The sequence below is a fragment of the Grampus griseus genome (assembly GCF_964374135.1).
Source record: "Grampus griseus genome assembly, chromosome: 11".
In the NCBI taxonomy this organism is placed as follows: domain Eukaryota; kingdom Metazoa; phylum Chordata; class Mammalia; order Artiodactyla; family Delphinidae; genus Grampus; species Grampus griseus.
In genome coordinates, this window is record NC_139005.1 from 24,300,318 (window position 1) to 24,321,059 (window position 20,742).

A 20,742-nucleotide genomic window follows, 5' to 3' on the forward strand; every position below is an offset into this window, starting at 1 on the left:
AGCTATCAAACCATGAAAAAAATGGAGCAAACTTAAATGCATATTACTAGGTGAAAGAAGCTAATCTGAAAAGGCTACATACTATATGATTCCAACTATATGATGTTCTAGAAAAGGTAAAACTGTGGAGACAATAAAAAGATGAATGATTGCCAGGGGCTGGGGAGGGGAGAAGAATTAATAGGTGGAGCACAGAGGATTTTTAGGGCACTGAAAATACTGTGTATGACACTATAATGATGGATACATGTCATTATACATTTATTCAAACCTCACAGAATTTACAACACCAAGAATGAACCTGACATAAACTATGACTGTGAGTGATACAATGTGTCAATGTAGGCTCATCCTTGGCAACAAAGGAACCATTCTGGTGAGTGATATTATAAACTATGACTGTGAGTGATACAATGTGTCAATGTAGGCTCATCCTTGGCAACAAAGGAACCATTCTGGTGAGTAATATTGATAATGGGGGAGACTATATATGTATGGAGGCAGGGGGTAAATGAGAAATCTCTGTATCTTACTCTCAACTTTGCTGTGAACTTAAAACTGCTCTAAAAATAAAGTTGAAAATTTAAAAAAATACAAATAATGACTTACTAGTGTACCACCATGCTTTCACAGCTACTCATTAACTTTGAAAAGTCCCAATCAAAAGTCCATAATGGGGACTTCCCTGGTGGTGCAGTGGTTAAGAATTTGCCTGCCAATGCAGGGGACACAGGTTTAAGTCCTGGTCCGGGAAGATCCCACATGCCACAGAGCAACTAAGCCCGTGTGTCACAACCACTGAGCCTGTGCTCTAGAGCCTGCGAGCCATGACTACTGAGCCCACGTGCCACAACTACTGAAGCAGCCCGCGTGCCTAGAGCCCATGTTCTGCAACAAGAGAAGCCACCATAATGAGAAGCCCGCGCACCGCAACAAAGAGTAGACCCCACTCGCTACAACTAGAGAAAGCCCGCGCGCAGTAACGAAGACCCGACGCTGCCAAAAATAAATAAATTTATTTAAAAAAAGAAGTCCAGGGCTCCCCTGGTGGCGCAGTGGTTGGGAGTCCGCCTGCCGATGCAGGGGACACGGGTTCATGCCCCCGGTCTGGGAAGATCCCACATGCCCCGGAACGGCTGGGCCCGTGAGCCATGGCCGCTGAGCCTGCGCGTCCAGAGCCTGTGCTCCGCAACGGGAGAGGCCACGGCAGTGAGAGGCCCGCGTACCGCAAAAAAAATAAAAATAAAAATAAAAAAATAAAAAAAGAAGTCCATAATGCAATACTACCCCCCCACACACACACACACACACAGCCCTTCTTTCATAATCTCATACATAAAGAAGTTTCACCGCAGAGCAGCACAACTATCCAACAGAAAACTCTGCAGATACAATAATTAAGGGCCCAGGATTGCATCTACCATTGAACCACTAGCTCACTATCACTTTAGAGAGCTTCTGATGGTATTTAATGTCTGCTTACAGATGAAATGTGACACATCCCACCCAGCATTTCATGTTAAGGTGAAGAATGTCCATATAAAGAGCGCTGAGCTGGGTGCTCTAAACAGAAAAACTCCCTTATTTCCAGGGTGTTGATGACATGGATGAGAGCCAAGCAGAGCATCAACACCCAACATGCAAAATGGGATAAAGCCACTCTGGCTCCAGGAGATACAGAGAAAAGAGAAGCAGATTAATGCTCCCAGGACACTTCTGCTTTCCCCAGAAGAGTCCTTTCTAGAAGTTTCTCATAAATCCTTGCAGGAAACACTGTAAAGGGCTTGACCTCTCCAGCCTGGGGCAGCCTACACAGTAGAATCAGATGCGTGTGGATTCAATTCTACATCTTCTACTTAATACTTGTACAATTCTGTGCAAATTATGCAAGCTCCCTTGAGCCTTGCCTTTCACATATGAAATGTGGTGAGAAGACGTAATTCCCAAGGACACAGTGACAGTTCAGGTTTATCAGGTTGATCCAGGTTTTATCTCCTGGCTTGTAATAGGCATTCCATATTGGCTCCCTGTTCCTCCCAGTGGGAAAGAGGTAATGAATAATTAAGCCAAACTCTCAAGACATTGAGACAGACAGCTTATCTCCCCCAGGCCAAACTGTCGAAAGACTGGACATCCTCACATTAGCGCACCATCTATAAGTGCAATTGAGTGCTTGTGTTGTGCCTAGCTCGGTGCTAAACTTTCCATACTTCCTGCCATTTATAATAATTGTTACTAATTATCCCTATTTTATACATATGGCAATCACTTAATCCAAGTTCATACTGCTACTAAAATAGAAATCGCAGATGTAAATCCACTATTTGTAACTCTAGGATATACGCACCCTGAGCACACCATTGTTCCATCATTATTAAAGGTAAAACAAGGAAGGAAACTCTAGAATCACTTTTGGAGAAAACTGCATCCACACAGGGCTTCGAGTTAGCACACTATTTTCCTTATATGAAAACTAAACTCTGTTTCTTACACTCAAGCTCTGAGACTAAGAGTCTGACATACAGACTTGGTCAGAATTTACCTCTGCCAAAGTGAATTCTTGACAGCTAACAGCTGTAGTCTGATGCTGAGCTGTGCTTGCTACATCACTTCTGAAAATGCAGTCAACATTAGGTGGCAGAGCTTCCAATCGATCATGCCAGAAAAAGATACTTATCTTGCATCTGCTCATTTTCTTTGCCAAGTAGAAAAGCAATTATCTGCACCAATATAAAATATAACTGCCTGGGCATAATACACATAAGAAGAAGAGATGATTTTAATCAGAAACTGGAAGTCAAAATTATAAACTTACCGTACTGAATGTATAATAGAAAGGGATTAGTACCTCCGTGAAGTTTCTATTAATTTCTGCTCTTTGGAGGAAGATCATAAATGGAAAAGGCTTAAATCAACTAAGGTGTGGGTAAATAGCATAGCTTCACCCTATCATGGGCAAACGTACTCTTAGGTCACCTATCCATTTTTCTTAAATATGAGAATTCTACCAAAATTACAAAAATGTGTAAAGAAAATTTTATATGATACAATCTTAAACGACAAAGAGAAGATACTGAGCTTTCACAAATATGCAGGATTCATTTACGGTAAAAACTCAGAACTACTGCTTTTTATTCTCAAAAGTGTAATCATTAATAGCAAGTGGTTTGAATTTTTAAATCTTCACTCTTTTTTTTTTTTTTTTTTTTAAATCTTCACCCTTCAATAAGATGTGCCATCTGGCTTTATGATCAGAGTTTTCTTACCTATAAATCTAAAAAAAAAGAGATGAGCCTGCTTTGCACTTGTTGCCCTCCTTACAGGAGTCAGGCCCTTGGCATCTCTCCCAAGTTCCTCCATGACGGGGCTCCTGCCTACCTTCCTAGCCTTGTCTCCACTACTCATGTCCTGTGCTGCCTGTAGTTACACACACACACACACACACACACACACACGCACACTTTGCAGGTTCAGGCCTCTGTGTCCTCCCTCCTGCTGTGCTTTATACATAGAAGACAGCCCTCCCTCCCTTTAGTTCATCTTCTCAGCTGTTAAGACTCAGTTTATGCCAAACCTCCCAGGCTGGCTGAGGTATCCTATCCTGTGAATCCCACAATTCAGGGTACACACATTGATCATCACACTTGCCACCCTCAGTAAGATTATCTTTTTCTCTGTATGACTTCCCCACTGGGGTGTAAACTTATCCATGCTGGCCCAATCAGAATCTCTGTTTTTGAGAATCTGGAGTCAGAACACATTAATTCCAGTCCATCTTTAACAGAGAACTGAACTGAGAGGTTACATGAAGCTAGGACTGAGGCAGCCCTGCAACTCACCAAATTAAGAAAAGTCAGTCTTTAAGAAGAGGAGGAAAGGACAACAACATGGATTTTAAAAAGCAAAAGAGAGACCATGAACCCTTCAAAATGTAAAAAAGAAATGTTTTGAGTTTGCCAGTTCCTGTGTCCAGAAATCAGGTTCAATACCCTGACTGGGGTGCCATTAGAGTCCAGTGTACCTTTCTAACGAAAACTTCAATTTTTCTTAAACAAGTTCTTTAAAAATTTTGTTCTTTGTAAGCAAATGATCCCTATGACATCTGTATATAGTGTTAATAAATGTTTATTAATCAAATGAATCAACAAACTGTCTCTGAAGAGTCAACAGGTATCAGTTTGCAAATGCACAGCTTTGATGACCTCTATGATGGTTGAGGGCGAAATATGTGTAAACTTTAACCTTTTTTGCTATTGATATTTCTCATCAATACATTTGACTGAAGTTCCAAAGACTTAAGTAGTCAAGAATTCAAGATGGAAAAGGAAAACAAAAATAGCCGAATGCACACCAGTGAAATCTCCTCCACAGTCTGCCTAGTCACTCACGAGGGTAGCCCATTATCGTATCTCACTTCAGGGCCAGCCTCTGACTCTCATACAACTTCGAACTACATGCACGCCGATGGAGTGCAGTGACTAAAAGAGAAAAGGAAAAGTGACAGCATCGTTTCGTAAGAGTTTGGCCAATAGTCAGAGAGAGTGCCAAATGACCTGAGACCACCTGTCTCACTTGTGTCGTTTCACAGATAAGAAAAACAAACATCCAGGGAAGTAAAATAACTGGCCCAAGGAGCAGAGCAAATCAGAATCAGAGCAGAACTCAGCTTCCCCCCAACCAGGCCATGGCTCCTTACACTACCGTGCGTTTCTTTACGTCCAGCCCAACCTGGGAAACCGCTCTTCTCTTTCAAAGGATTCAGCAATTCTACAATGTTCAGATTTTTCAAAAACAGCAATGAGGACAATGATACAAGTTTTATTGTTCAAGACATGTACTCAGTCGTCAACTATTGATATCATCACACATGTATTTTCTGCTTAAAAATATCTGGAGATTGGTACCCAATCTTGACTTATCTTAATGGTTTACCTATCCGTTGTGGCTATAAATTATGTGCCATAAGGAAGAGAGAAGCAAAGAACACTCCTACAGTGTTGGTGGGAATGTAAATTGGTACAGCCACTATGGAGAACAGTATGGAGGTTCCTTAAAAACTGAAAATAGAGCTGCTATATGATCCTGCAACCCCACTCCTGGGCATGTATCTGGAGAAAACCATAATTTGAAAAGATACATGCACCCCAGTGTTCATTGCAGCACTATTTACAATAGCCAAGATATGGAAGCAATTCATCTATTGACAGATGAATGGTTAAAGAAGATGTAATAGATTTATACAATGGAATATTACGCAGCCATAAAAAAGAAAGAAATATTGCCACTTGCAGCAATATGGATGGATGTAGAAGTTATCATACTAAGTGAAGTAAGCCAGAGAGAGAAAGACAAATATCATATGATATCGCTTACATGTGTAATCTAAAAAAAGAAATGAGACAAATGAACTTCATATACATAACAGAAATAGACCCACAGACATAGAAAAAAAACTTATGGCTACCAAAGAGGAAAGGGGCAGAGAGGGATAAATTAGGAGTTTGGGATTAACAGATACACACTACTATATATAAAATAGATAACCAAAAAGGACCTACTGTATAGAACAGGGAGCTAAACTTAATATTTTATAATAGCCTACAAGGGAAAAGAATCTGAAAAAATAGATATATATGTATATATAACTGAATCACTTTTCTGTACACCTGAAACTAACACAACATTGTAAATCAACTATACTTCAATTTAAAAATTTTTTAATTAAAAAATTTAAAGAAGAGAGAAACAACCTGTATTGAGGATACACATACAGTCTCTTCCTGACTCCACATGAAAACTAAAAGTGCAGTTTTATAATTAAATAACCAACCTTTTAAATCAAAATTTTTTCATCATAAATGCAGTATGGATCATAATTCCTTTCATAAAGTGATATTCCTTTCACAAAGAAAAATTACTTAAGGGAACCAAAGGTAAAGTACAAAAAGAAATCTAGGATAAAGACTTAACTGTCAGGAAATAGAAGCTCTACCACTTGAAAACTGAAACACATTGGTTGGTTATTCATTAAGAACTGAGGGCATGTCTAGCTCTTAACATAAGACACAAACATTCCTTCCCTCCATCCAACTCTGGCTGGTTGTTTGCATGTGGTTGTTTTTTTTTTTTTTTTTCTGAATTATGATATAATTAATTGCCTTCATCCCCTAAAAACCCATACTATGTTCTCTTTACCAATCCTTTTGGAGGTTAAATCATTAAAAGCAAATCTTTAATGCCAGGTTCCTCATGGAGACTGCTGCTTAGGGTGATTTCAAAATCAATATGTATTTTCTAGATTATATATAAAGTAGTAAAGAGCATGGTTTGAATAATGTGAATAGCATTAATAATTCATAAATCTACAACATGAAACACACCTTCCTATATGGCTATAAGGTCATCAATCTAAAAAGCTAGTAAATTGTCTTTATTATTTGATTTTCAACCTAATGGTTTGTTTATTAAAGTGATGCTTTATTCAATAGTAATTCTAAATACATCAAAAAATTTTAATTAAAAAAAGTCCACTGCTAGTCTCAGCAACTAAGAATAACTTTACACATGCAACTTATAATGAGGATGGTATCCATCAGGTAAGAATAAGTGTTGGGGCTTCCCTGGTGGCGCAGTGGTTAAGAATCCTGCAGGGGACAGACACGGGTTCGAGCCCTGGTCCGGGCAGATCCCACATGCCGTGGAGCAACTAAGCCCGTGTGCCACAACTACTGAGCCTGCACGCTAGAGCCCACAAGCCACAACTACTGACCCCACGTGCTACAACTACTAAAGCCCGCACGCCTAGAGCCCATGCTCTGCAACAAGAGAAGCCACTATGATGAGAAGCCCACGCACCACAACAAAGAGTAGCCCCCGCTCACCGCAACTAGAGAAAGCCCACGCGCAGCAATAAAGACTCAATGCAGCCAAAAATAAATGAATAAAATAAATAAATTTATAAAAAAAAAGAAGTGTTAACACAGGCATTCTGTTTTCCTGCTAAACGTCGATGAAATCCATCTTTGCTACAAGAATGTTTCTTTCTTTTACAGTCATTTTCCTCTAAAATACTGTAAGCTTATAAAAAGAGAGAAAATAAGTAAATATCATAAACAAATCAAATCAAGACTATACCACTTTCATAAATACAGCAAAGGAAAAGTGACCACTATAAAAAGATTTCTAAACAGTAATTCTTCCACACTGTCTTTGGCATAAAATAAGCATGCTGGTAGGGATATAGCCCTACCATTTATGAAAAGCCACAACTAATAGCCATGTTAAGCTCTTTTCATGTATTCACTCATTTGTTCCTCACAATAAGCTCATAGAGCACCCGTTTCTGTACTTTTTCAAGTATTTACATTTTTAACATTGTCACATTTAATCTAGAAAACATAGTAGCAGTTCAAAACATGTGGCAGACAATTTTCAGAGCAACAAACTGGAAATCCCACCAAATTATCTGAAACCATATTGCCTAGTGTAGAATAATGTTCCCATGAAAGAATTATTTATGTATCCCCTGAGTGTTTACAATGTTAAGATGAACTGATACTGTTTTTACTGCAATCACTCCACAACCTCTCAGCAGGCTACATTAAAAAAGATAAATTAAAAAAAAAAATTAGCTGGATGACAGCAGCTTTAACTAAAAGAGCAAAGAAATTGGCAGCGGACTCCCTACAACACCCTAAGGGCCCTACCTGTGTTCTGCAAAAGTAGGGAAAGATGTTTGGTGTCCTTGAAGTCACCCAGGCTCTAACCTGCACAGGACAGAGGTTGAGTATCCAATGGTGACTGATGAGCTGATAGGAAACCATGAGGCCTGGCATCCTCTTCTAAGAGCCTACTGTGGCAGTGACAAAATTGAATGCCAACCAGAAATGCCTACATTCTGATAATTTTCTCTTTCAACATATGTCCCCATGAATCCAATTGGAAAGCAGATGCCTAAGCTTGATAGCTCTACACTGAGCAAGGAAAGAACTTATCATCCACTGACTGAAATTCACAGGGGATAGAATATTGCCAAGAGCCGGTACCCAGTCAAGATTAAGCAGAATGAACCAGGGGCTGTCAGCAGTTAGGAACTCTACCAACTGCTATCCATAAATTAAAAGGAATTTTGCTTCTTAGCACGTGATTTATTTGGAAGAGGTTTTTAGTGCTAAGTTCTGAACGAAGCCAAGAAACACTTTACTGAAATGATCCATTTTAGTGCTGAGTTCAGTTCAAGAAGCAAAGCAGATTTCAATAAGCTTTCAGGCAAACTCATCAAAGTAATACCTGCTTTACCATATACTCTGGGTCTGGTTCAGATGGAATAACATCACTCTCAACTAATGGTTAGGAAGTAGTGACAGAAAAAACTCTCTTTTAATTCTCTATCCACATAAGAGAATACCTCTCTGGTAAGTTCCATGTTTAAGAAAAGCTACTTTAAAAGAACTTGAGGGCTTCCCTGGTGGCGCAGTGGTTGAGAGTCCGTCTACCGATGCAGGAGACGCGGGTTCGTGCCCCGGTCCGGGAAGATCCCACATGCCGTGGAGTGGCTGGGCCCGTGAGCCATGGCCGCTGAGCCTGCGCGTCCGGAGCCTGTGCTCCACAACGGGAGAGGCCACAACAGTGAGAGGCCCACGTACCACAAAAAAAAAAAAAAAGAACTTGAGAGCCCATCTTGGGTAAATCAACCCACCAAAGAACGTTAAAGGCAGATTAATGATGCTATCCCAATAAACACAGTTCAAAATTAAGAAGCCTGATAACACTAACTGACAGTTCTTTTGGAAAATTACTTTTTTATTTAAGTTTTTAAAAATAAATTTCCCACTATTTTCATCCTTCCTATAGCAAAACAGCAGCATTTGTTCACCCTTCCCAGGAAAATGTGTCCTCCATAGGAAGACAGATGCCTGCAGCAATCACCCACCTCCCTTCTCCAGTGCCTTCCCAGCCACTAAGCAAGTCTGCAGTTCAGTCACACCAGGAGGCACTACAGGGTCTTAGTAAAAGCTATGGTCAGTTCAGCATATTAAAAAGAAATTGACAAGCTATGAAAAAGCTCAGGCATGTATGGGCCAAAGGTAACAAGAGAGGATACCCTTTGGATATTGGGTCCAAGTGATAGAATCATGGGTGTAAACAGTGTTTAAGTTGTTTAATAAGAAATAACTTTAACAATAATTATGCTAGTAGGTTTGGTCAGTTGTCTTTATAAAATACAGCCTGAGAGCTACTGCTTTCTTAGCTCCACCACCATCATGTGCCAAAACGTCATAGTGATCTGGCTGCAGCCACCTAAGAACTACACCTGAAGACTGAAGTATTTACACCACTGAAGAAGAGAGAGTATTCCATAGCAAAATGTGGCCCAGCTCATCTTTAAACAAAGCAATGGAAATGAGGAAAAATGATCCGCAGCAATGAAAGAATGTACAAAGTCTCTTTAAAGTAAGACCTTAGCCCATACCTACTTCCAGAGGGTGGCTTGTGTTCTTAAGGTGGATTCATCACTGAGCTTTACACTTACATTAAGAGACTTTAAAGTAGGGGAGGGGATTTATTAATATGAACCCACAAACTTCACTTTTAACTGTGGGAGGTATTTTCTGTGTAGATCTCTTAGTTTACTCCACCCCTCTTTCATTTGGTCATTTCATTTTTTTAAAGCAGTAACTGAGTGAGATTGAAAACAGCCCATCTGAGATCAGTCAACCAGAAAGGTGTGTAAAATGGTGGGGGGATAGCCCAATTATTCATCAGTAATTCAGGCTTTCAACAGAGATTTTTTTCCTGTCACCTGAAAATCTCATTTTGCAAACTTACTAAGCTTCTTTCAAAGCTTACATGAGGCTGTTAATAATGATCTGAAACACATTTGCCCTGCTCAGAGGAATTTAATCTACAAAGCATTTCTTACTTTAGGGAAAAAGAATACAATGCAAGGCCTACAGAAGTAAAGCATTAAAACGACACTTGTGAAAGATCAGTGACTCATTCCGCCAGTGAAGGTCAAAATATTTATATGCTTCCTTAAGTCCTCTAAATTTAATTTAATTATCTAACAGTTTCACTTTAGTGCCAACCTGTTCTCTAACCCTAAACCTGTCTTAGTTTCTTGATTTGCATGCCTCCGTGCAAGGTACACAAGAAAAACTTTTAAGACACACTGAAGTGAAAAATATGACCGCTGTCTTACCCACAAAGGTAGGAAACGAGCCCATTTTAGTAAAAATATCATGATCATCATCCAGCTAAGTTCCAGGAGGGCAGAGCTCTGTTTACTTCACTGCCATATATTCCCAGCACCTAAAACATTACTTGGCACATAGGAGGCATTCAGTAAATACTGACAAATGAATGATTCGTGACAGATGCTGCAGAGCAAGAGAAGAGGAAAAGAGCAAGAATTTATTGAGCCAAGAACTGTCTTCAACACCAACCATAATCACTGTCACTTAAATGTGAAATCAATCAAGTCTCTATATGAAAAATGACTACATATAGTTACAGATATAGGCATGAGTTACGAGGATAAGAGTTCAGGCAGAATTCACTGAGTTTTCTAAGGTGAAAGGGAAAATGTGTCCATGCGTGAATGAACTGGATATAATGAAGAGGGTAGGGAGAAGGAAGGTTTACATACAAAACATTTCTCATTGCACATGGAACAACTGAGTAAAAGGTGGTATCAACTGAAATTTCATCTGATTCCAGAGTGTATACCCTACGTCCTAGGTTCTTCATTGTACTTGCTACCCATAAGCCAATCACTAAGTCACATAGAAAAACAGGAAACTAAATAAATGACTTGCAGTAAGATTTTGGAATTCTCCTGTATTTGGTAACTACAGAAAATGTTTAACCTGATAGTATTTAGTCCAATTTTTTGACAGCCTAATGCCATGCATGCAATGTAAATACATATTAGCAAATAGTTTCAAAGTTCAAGCAAAAAAAATCTCACACAAACTCATCCCTTGCCTGCATACTGCAGGTTCACCAGTTTCAGGATACATCCTGGTGTTTAGAAACTCACACAGGAATAATAATATTCATAATGCTAAGCTACTACTAATGATGCTGTGGGCTGCCACACTGGCTACTGTGGGCCAGGCACCTATTTACATGTTTATTATGCAGGCTATAGCTTTGAGTCCTGACAAGCAATCTGAGAGTAAGGTGCCATGATTAGTTCCACCTTTTGGAGATAAGAAAACTGAGGCTCACAGAGATAAAATAACTTGTCTAGGATCAAGTGAAGGAGCCATGATTTAAACACTGTCTGCAGAGATCTTCAGAACTAAAATAACATTGCCTCTTTGAACTTTTATTTTCTTTACCTTCTGACAAAAGGACACACACAGTTTTTTTTAAATAATTTTGATACTAATCAAATTTATAGTCAAATATATGACACCTTTCCTTTCCAAAGAAAGAAAATACATGACAACTTTCCCCTCCAAGAAAGGATAATGGTCTTTCTTGCCCACAAACATGTTAACTTACTAAGACCCCGACCAGTTCCAGTTGTCCTACGTACTGCTCTCCAGGCATAATTCTTTCTAAAAACATAATTCTTTCACAGGCTGGTGCTCGGAGTTAAAAAAAAAAAAAAAAAGCATGTCATTTAATTCAATGTATTAGTACCAACACCCTATATCGAAGTAAGTCAGAAGGTGCCTCATTTGTTGACCCAAGGATGGCTGCAAGAATCTTCTACCCCCGAGAGTTCAACAGGGAAGCCAGCTCCACAGAGCATGAAACAAGTGTCCTGCCTCCTTCCCAAAGCCAAGTCCTCAACCGGGAAGCTGGACTTCAGAGCATAACAAACAGGCAAAAGCAAAGGATTAGGGGTCAAACAGCCTGAGTTCTAATCCTGTTGTTACCACTTACTAACTATGCAAATGTTTTTTTTTGTTTTTTTTGTTTTTTTTGTTTTTTTTGCGGTACTCGGGCCTCTCACTGCTGTGGCCTCTACCGTTGCAGAGCACAGGCTCCGGACGTGCAGGCTCAGCGGCCATGGCTCACAGGCCCAGCCGCTCCGCAGCATGTGGGATCTTCTGGGACCGGGGCACGAACTCGTGTCCCCTGCATCGGCAGGCGGACTCTCAACCACTGCGCCACCGGTGGCCCCTATGCAAACGTTTTAAATGATCGTTTAACTTCTTCCATATCCACCTGATAATGCAAACTCTAAGGTTTACCCTACACGAAAGTTGTGATGGCTGCATGGGATAACATGCGGGAAATGCCAGCCCACCTCCTGGTACATAGTGGATGGATCACAGATATAAAGTTTTCTTCCCCTCCTGAAAGACCTTCTTCACTGGAGTGCTGGAGCTGACTCACACTGGCTTGCTAGAGATGACTATTAAATTTTCAGAAATTTTGCAGGCCAGTTATTAAATACAGCCATTATTGAAAATTAAATTATATAACTATAATAAATCATACGTATGTAAATATATTGTATATATTAATATATATCTTAAAATAATTCTATAAACGTAAATCATGCTAAAAACAAAGGTAATAAGTACTCAAGGCTCATCACTTCCTAATTAGTTTCCTTCATTTTACTGTTATCTACGCTCTTGAGGTTACTACATATATTGTCCATTGAGCAGTGGAAACGCTTCATGATGGTGAGCTATGGCACACCTCTCCCAGCTCCATGTTCAGCAATGTCGCATTTGTAGCTTCAAATCAGCTACATGGTAAGAGTATTTACATGGAAACTGGCCAACACCAGTCAGGATTTACTTTCTCTGGAGAGCCAGTTATTAAGCATTTACCAGTGCACCACTGGTATTCATACTTCATCTTATTCCTTTCTGCTCCTGCACCTTCCATCTCTACTCTCTACAAGTTATCTACCTACATACACACACGCATTAAATTTAAAATAAAAATGAAAACAAAAACCTAACACCCCTGGAGTTAACATCCTTTGCCCCATTCCTTCATTACCAAATTTACTGAAAATATTCTATTTATGCTTAATTCCAATACTTTCTTACCACCTACTCATTAATTTATTCATTTCACAAATATTTGAGCAACTACTCTTAGCCAGACACTATGAAAAGAACTGGGAATACAAATGTGATCAGAAGCCGACATGGTCCCTGCCCTGATGGAACTCAGTCACACTGCAGCCTGACCTTTGTCCTTCCTTGAAAGTCTGTAATGTGCGATTAACTCTTGTTTTTTCTCCTCCTCTGCCTTCCTTAAAAAAATTTACAATTTCCCCAAATATTCTGTCTTCTTTTCCTTCATGCCGTGTTATGGAAAAAGTCAAGATATCCTCAAGGTTTTGACTATTTACCTCTCTGCTTTCTTGCTCAGGAATTTCAAGCATCACTGTGATTTTATCCTTTCCCAAACGTATTTTTCCTCTAGCCTTTCCATCTCAGTAACTGACACCACCACGCACCCAACTATTGAAGCCAGAAACACAAACAGCCTTGTTTCCTGCCTTTCCCTCACCCCTCACCCCAAACATCAGCAAGTCCTGTTAGATGTATATCCAAAACTTATCCCAAATCCACCACATCCCTCCACCTCAGTCTCTATCAGCCTCGGCCAAGACCCTTTCTTTTCCCCTCAGTCTGTATGAAAGTCTCCCTGCTTTACTCTTGCCCCTTAATCATCCGCTACAAGAAGCCAGAGTGAACATTCTTAATGTAACCATTTTCCTCCACATTAAACAAACAACAACAACGATAACAAACAGAACCCTCCAAAGTCTCCCTTTTCCACTCAGAATAAAATCCAAACTCACTTCCATGGCCAACACACCCTTCCCCATCTGGGCCTGCCCACCCCCTGAGCTCGCCCCTTCCAAACCCCACTTGCTCGTTTCCCCAAGTCTGGAACCCTGTGCCCAGATCTGAGCAGGGTTAGCTCCTCCACTCATCCAGGAGGATTCTGTGGGCCTTTCCTGACCAACGAACATGGAGTTGTTCCAGCCAGGCCCACCCACCACTCTCCACCACACTGTTCATTCTTTGTTGGTTACTTAGTGTGTGTCCTCCTCTACGGGAAGGGAAGCTACACAGGGGCAAGGACTCTGTCTTCCTTATTCAACAGGACATCCCTGGTGCCTGGAACATGCCAGGCACGTGGTAGACACTCAATAGATCTTTGTTGATGAACAAATAAATGGAGCACGATCCAAAAGACAGGTTTCCGCAGGAATAATCGGAAACAAAGACCCAGAAATGAGGGAGTTTTCTGGGACTGCACAGAAGAATAAGAATAGCAATCTGCTGTTTAACCACTAATCGTATGAGTCAAATTTCCATCTTTATTAAATTCTGACTTGCCCATGGCTTGAGCTATTTTAGAGGCAAGCTAATTTAATGAGTTCTGATAAATCTATGTTAATTTTCATGGCTAGGTCAAAAGATTCAAAAAAAGAGAGAAAATCCTTTAAAGTTTTTCCTGTACCCTGGGAGATCAGCTCGGTGCTCTGTGACCACCTACAGGGGTGGGATAGGGAGGGTGGGAGGGAGATGCAAAAAGGAGGGGATATGGGGATATACGTATACGTATAGCTGATTCACTTTGTTATAAAGCAGAAACTAACATACCATTTTAAAGCAATTATCCTCCAATAAAGATGTTTTTTTTTTTTTTTAAAAAAAAAAAGATTTTCCTGTACCCTCAAAAACATTTCTGAGAGGCAGTGTCCCCTGGGCTTACTCCCATACTTGTGCTGTAATAAATTCCTATCACACACCAAGAGCAGGGAGAGACAGAGCAGCAGAAGGTAGAGCTATCCTCCCCCAGAAAACTGAGGGGCCTTGCTCTCTGATGCCCAGGGCTCTTCCAACAGGGAAGCAGCAATATGTCTGCATTTCTTAATGGAGGCTTCAGAGCCTCACCCTCTCCTTCCAAATAACAGCAGACAGCAGGGCTTCTACTTGCTTCTTCCAGCTACTCCTTTCTCATCTGCTCTAATATAAGGAAGGAATGGAAAGAAGAGAAGGAAGGAGGCAGGAGGAAGGGAGATGGGGAAGGAAAAAGAAAGAAGGAGGGAAACAAGTGTGGGCGGGTGTCACAAAGAACCCACTCGGTGCTTCACTTCTCTAGCGATTCCCCTGCAACAGGTGATGCTGGATGGTGAAAACACGCAAGGTCAAGGAGCACAGCCCAGTACCTCATCAAGGACCACACAGCTCGAGGAGACACAGGGAATCCACTGCTCTTGGGTTCAGGTGGCAATGGAGTATGGCAGCCACCCCAAGCTCCTTTGTGAGGGAACCGCTGCTGCTTCCCGTTCTCCCGGAGAGGGTGCGCGGGCGGTACAGTGGGCAGGGAGCTCCCGGGCCGCTGTGGGCTGCACTGATGGACGACCCCATTGCTCCTAATTGTACATGGAATGGAGGGGAAACAAAGTCAGACAGAATGATAAGACCTGCAACAAGGAACAGCAATCCCTTGTCCCATCGCCAAGCCCTGTTCCATGGAAGCAACCGTCCACAAGTCTTTTAGCTCTTCTGTTTCTGGTATTCATCACGATATTTTAAAAATAAGATTAAATTATAATCTTATTACTAATTTTAGAACTTGTCTTATTGAGTTGCTACCATAGAAGATGAGGACTCAGTCCCTTTTACGTGGTCACCAATACGCAAACACACACACACACACACACACACACACACACACATTCACAACCACCCTCTTCTCACCTTCCACATATGTTTCTCTCATAATAAATATAATTTGAATTCTCCTAACTCAGTTGAAGTGATATTCGGGATTTACATTATTATGATCTTGTGAAATGTTTTTCACAGCTGATCCACCCCAATGTATTCTCACATTTTCCTTCATGAATCTTCTGAGATGATATAATTCATAACCACCAGCTGGGCAAAACTTTTAAAGTCTGATACTATCAAGTGATGGGGAGAATGTGGAACAAAGGGGATTCTCATCCACTGCTGCACTCCAGTCATTTCAAAAGCAATGTCTCTTGCTCACAGTGAACAAGTGAAATCACAGTTCACAGTGAGATCAACACAGTGAACGTGGATGCATCTGTGGCCCCAGCAATACTTCTGTGGTTATGCCCCAGGAAGTACGTGCACACAAAGGTTACCTGAAGCATGCTATATAATAGCCAAAAATGTAAAAATAACCTAAATTCAAACTCCGGAAGGATGGATAAATTGTGATAATTAAATACTACACAACAGATAAAATGAATAAACTATAGCCACATGTATCCACATTGATGGATCTCAAAATCCAACGTTAAATGAAAAGAAAAGCAAGAGACACAATTTATATAAAGTCTGCAAGTATGTAAACAATGCTATTTGATATTCAGTGGTATGTACTTATGACGTAATAACAAGCAAACCGCCCTAGAAATGAAAAATGCCAAATTCAGGATCATGGTTATTTCTAGAGAGAGGGTAGGGACTGGGGTCAGGGAACGTTATCTTCTGTGTGTTGGCAATTATATGCTAATTTTTTAAAAAGAAAAAAAATTAACTTTCAGGAGCTGCTCTTTCACTGAAAATGTTTCTTCCTAAAGGTGATGTCTCAGAAAAGAAATCTAACTCTGTTCGTGTGGTCCAATCTTAAAATTTAGGAATAAATTGCTCTTCACGTAGGAGAGGGCTTCCAACACTTGCTTCTGTTGTTTCTTTCCTGTTTCCCGAATCATACAATGAAAAGACCTCAAGAACAACCTAGTACCAAGATGTTTATTCTAAATGAGCAGATAAGAATTTGTGTGTACGTTATTCTGGGAAAAGGGGACACGATTCTGTGAGATTCTGAAAGGGGTCAGGACCCCCCAATACACACAGATCCTCTGAGCTGGTCTCCTGGTACAAATGGGAGCCCAGGATCTGAGATGCAGATGCCCTGGGGGGTCTCCAAATCCCTGTCCTGTGTGCTCCACGGAGGCTCAGGGGTAACCCTGTGGCTCTGGAGTCACACAGACAGAAGTCGCAATAGGGGATGGGTGACTCTGGAGAGGTTACTTTCTATGCCTGCCTGAATGCTCTCCTCTGTAAAATGAGGGTAAAAGTTGTTGTGAGCAATCAGTGACTTCATACCTGTAAAGGGCGTGGCCCAGTGCTTGGCACACGGCCTGCACTCAAGAGATACTGTGATCGACCAGGTCTCCCTGTTACCTGCTCTCAGTTCCTTCTCACCACTTTCACCACTGTACTCAGTTACTCGCGTAACTACTTATGTAACGTCTGTCTCCCCCAGTATTGCTCTTTGAGGGAAGGAATCTTAACTGTCTTATTCTTGGCCAGGCACAGAATGAGAATGTGTTAAGTGGGTGGAAAGAATGAATGCCTCCACCTATGCAGAGATGCTGGCGGTTGTGAGAGCTAAAAGTTACTAAAACAAAGAAACCCCACCAACTATGAGCTATGCAACATCCAAGCTACAGATGAGCAGTACTGTTTTTTTCATAGAATAGAACTTCTGGCAGTTTGGTATAATGAAGGTCAAGAACAATTACTAAAGGAATAAAAACGACAATTATTCTCTTTGAAAAAAGCCTAGCTCAACAGTGACCAGATGAAGAAAAAAGGAGTGGGCTGGAGAGACCTCAGACCAGAGGAGATATGACTTCAAAGATGAGCTAAACAAGAATGCTGCCTGCTATCATATTATCAGCCACTGCAGCGGGCCTGGAAGGTGCACCCTGAGGGGAATTCAGGATGGAGAAAAATAGGATACTGACCCTAGAGAGTTGAGATGCACATCAAAGGAACAATTTTAATGAGCCCAGACTCTTGCATCTTCCCATATATAGAAAAGCACTGAAATCATTAACTTGAGATGCCTGATCTTTTGTGATTAGCACTAATCTTTTGAGTTTCGACTATATAGTTGTTTTTTTAAATTTTTCTTCAGCAAAAACTCATACATCCCGGCTCCTCCCTTACCTCTTTGGAACAGTCCCTCAGAGCTATCTGAGAGGCTGCCCTCCCAGGCTGTAGTCCTTAGCAATGTCCCCAAATAAAACATAATTCTCAACCCACAAGTTGTGTGTTTTATTTCAGTCGATATGAGGTTAAAATATCTCTGGACTGAACCAAAGGCAAGGGTCTGCAGGCACTTGCTACATCTTCTGCTGTCAGTAGAGCGAAGCAGAAAGACGATGGGAGGAAGATACAAAGCGGATGCCAGAAGAAAGTGGAAAGCCAGAGGGGTGGATAGGCTGCTCTCTAAATAGTAAGGTCAGCAATGCAATTACTACCACGGGTGGAGAGGATACAGACGAAAGGCATTCTCATATAAGCCTAGGGGAGGTGCTTTGGCTCACAGCTTTCTTGGTTTGAGCTTGGATCAAAATGATAACTGGGCTCCTTCCTTTTACATGCCTCTGAGATTTACAGAGAGCCAACAGAGCACTAAAATCTATTTAAATTATCTCCAAGTACGCCCAGGCAGGAAGGTGATCAGAATCTAATGACTCATCTCAGCTTGTTGCCACTCACTAGCACTGCTCTTATCTTTACGTCAAGAAGCATAAAGATGTAGGGAATGGGCTAAAAAGACAGGATTTTTTTTTTTAAGATAAAATTCTTCATCGGACAAGGCTGGAGAATAAATCAGTGACATTTATTAAAAGTTCAAATGTAAGGGCCTTATAATTAGTGAAAAATAGTGTCTGCATGTCAAATTGTTAGTAATTATGGATTTGACAGAGGAAGAAAATTATAGTATGTACTTGAACTTTTAATATGCCTTAGTCACTCTTATCATCTATAATCCACAGGATAATATGAATGTACCTTAAGTTTTTTAAATGAAAATAGGCTACTAAATAAACTTGTTCTTTAACTTGAATATGACATGTAATTATTCCTGTAGGGTTTAGACTGGCCCTCTGTGGAATTCCAAAAGGCCCCTTCCAAAACTCTTGGGTAAAAGCATCATCCCTAGAGCAAGTAAACGACTCTAATTTAGCATTTGAAGGCAGAGATTCAAGTCAAGCTGTTAACAGACTGTTACCATTTGTAACTACTCCACTGTGTGAATCAAGATCTCTCAGTAGTATGCAACCAAAACAATCTGGCGATATAAACTTGCAATCAGCAATGATACTTTTCAATTCCAAATTTGGGGCTCACAAAAACTTTATAGTCCTCATGGATTTTCATAAAAGCGTGAAGAGTTTAAACATATATAATGCATTTATCCTAAGGAAATAAGCCTTACGATATGATAGTCTAAGAGGAGGTTACATTTAACAAAATGTTATACCTCTATTTTTTTAATGAGAGTTTGAAAACTATTGATTTAAGCAACTCTTCTCTGCACATCATGGACTGCTTGACAGCAAAACTTTAAAATGACTTACGATTTATCATGATTGTGGGATAAAGAAAAGAGATCATAAACCAAGCACACGCCAAACACCGTGACGCCCGTCTCTTTCACCAGCATAGCGCAGGTCCCCAGACACAGACTGAGCAGCAGGAAGAAGGGAGAAGCCGTGGGAGGGAAACATTCCCCAACACAACACTGGTCCACACTCCTGAAAAACAAGGTTGAGTTGCTTTTACTCTAAGAAGAAATGTGGGTCGCTAAGAAATAACCACCTTTTAAAGATAAGATCTAGCACCAATTTCGTTGTATTCTGAGTAAGTAGGTGAGCAAAGATTTCTTGAAGCATGTTCATCACAGTGTTATTTAAAATTTGCAAAGATGGAAAAAAGGAAATGTCCAACAATGCTGAATTTGGTACTTAAATTAAGGCATATATAAATTCTGGTAGGGCTTCCCTGGTGGCGCAGTGGTTGAGGGTCTGCCCGCCGATGCAGGGGACACGGGTTTGCGCTCCGGTCCGGGAGGATCCCGCATGCCGCGGAGCGGCTGGGCCCGTGAGCCATGGCCGCTGGGCCTGCGCGTCCAGAGCTTGTGCTCTGCAACGGGAGAGGCCGCAGCAGTGAGAGGCCCGCGTACCGCAAAAAAAAAAAAATTCTGGTAAATTATGGCATATAACAAAGGAACACTAAAAAGCCATGTAAAATGCTACCACAGAGATGTATTTAGTGACATGGAAAGATGTTTAGGTGAATATATTTTAAGTGAATACAACAGGTTACTAAGCCACATGAATGAACTCTGGAGCCAGGTTCCCTGGGTTCAAATCACAGCTCTGCTGTTAACTAACAGGGTAACATGAGGCAGGTCGGTTGCCTCCCTGTGCCTCAGTTCCCTCATATGTGAAATGGGATCACAGTGTTGTAGGGAAGATTCAGTAAATGACTTATTACATGTTAAGTGTTTATCATTATTATTATTTTTGTGAAGGTATTTTATATGCTTCTGTACAAAGAAATCAGTGGATATATACCAAACACAATCATCATTTCTGTGATGAAAATACACGTTTTAGTCTTTTTCTTTTCTTCTGGCTAATCTGTTTTTTTGTTTTTTTTTTATTGAGGTACAGCTGATTTACAATGTTGTATTAGTTTCTAAACTGTAGTTTTAAATTTGTTTTTCATGAGAATGTATTAAGTAAAGTTTTTTTTTTTTCTCAGCATAATTTCCAGCAGGGATTTTCTAAAACCCTCCAGTTGCTGTAAAGTCTTTTTTCACCTTACAAAACAGAGTCAGCGCCACACCAAGAAATTCCACTGTTCCTTCCGCAGGTGGCACACCAATTTGCTCCTACTCTTTTGAAGGCCAAGATATCTGAAGTGGTGACGTCTTACCCTTATTGTTATGTCTTAGAAC

The 20,742-nt window shown here is 40.6% G+C and overlaps 1 protein-coding gene across 2 annotated transcripts in view; it reads right to left on the bottom strand.

Moving 5' to 3' along the window:
- TMTC1 (transmembrane O-mannosyltransferase targeting cadherins 1) overlaps positions 1 to 20,742 on the bottom strand; it is a gene marked incomplete at its 5' end in the record, with an annotated part of 260,055 nt that overhangs the window by 211,508 nt on the left and 27,805 nt on the right. For both annotated transcript variants that reach the window (XM_082666290.1, XM_082666289.1), the window contains 2 exons: positions 15,170 to 15,376; positions 19,358 to 19,534. In XM_082666290.1, coding sequence (XP_082522416.1) covers positions 15,170 to 15,376; positions 19,358 to 19,534 — 384 coding nt within the window. The remainder of the gene's footprint in view (positions 1 to 15,169; positions 15,377 to 19,357; positions 19,535 to 20,742) is intronic.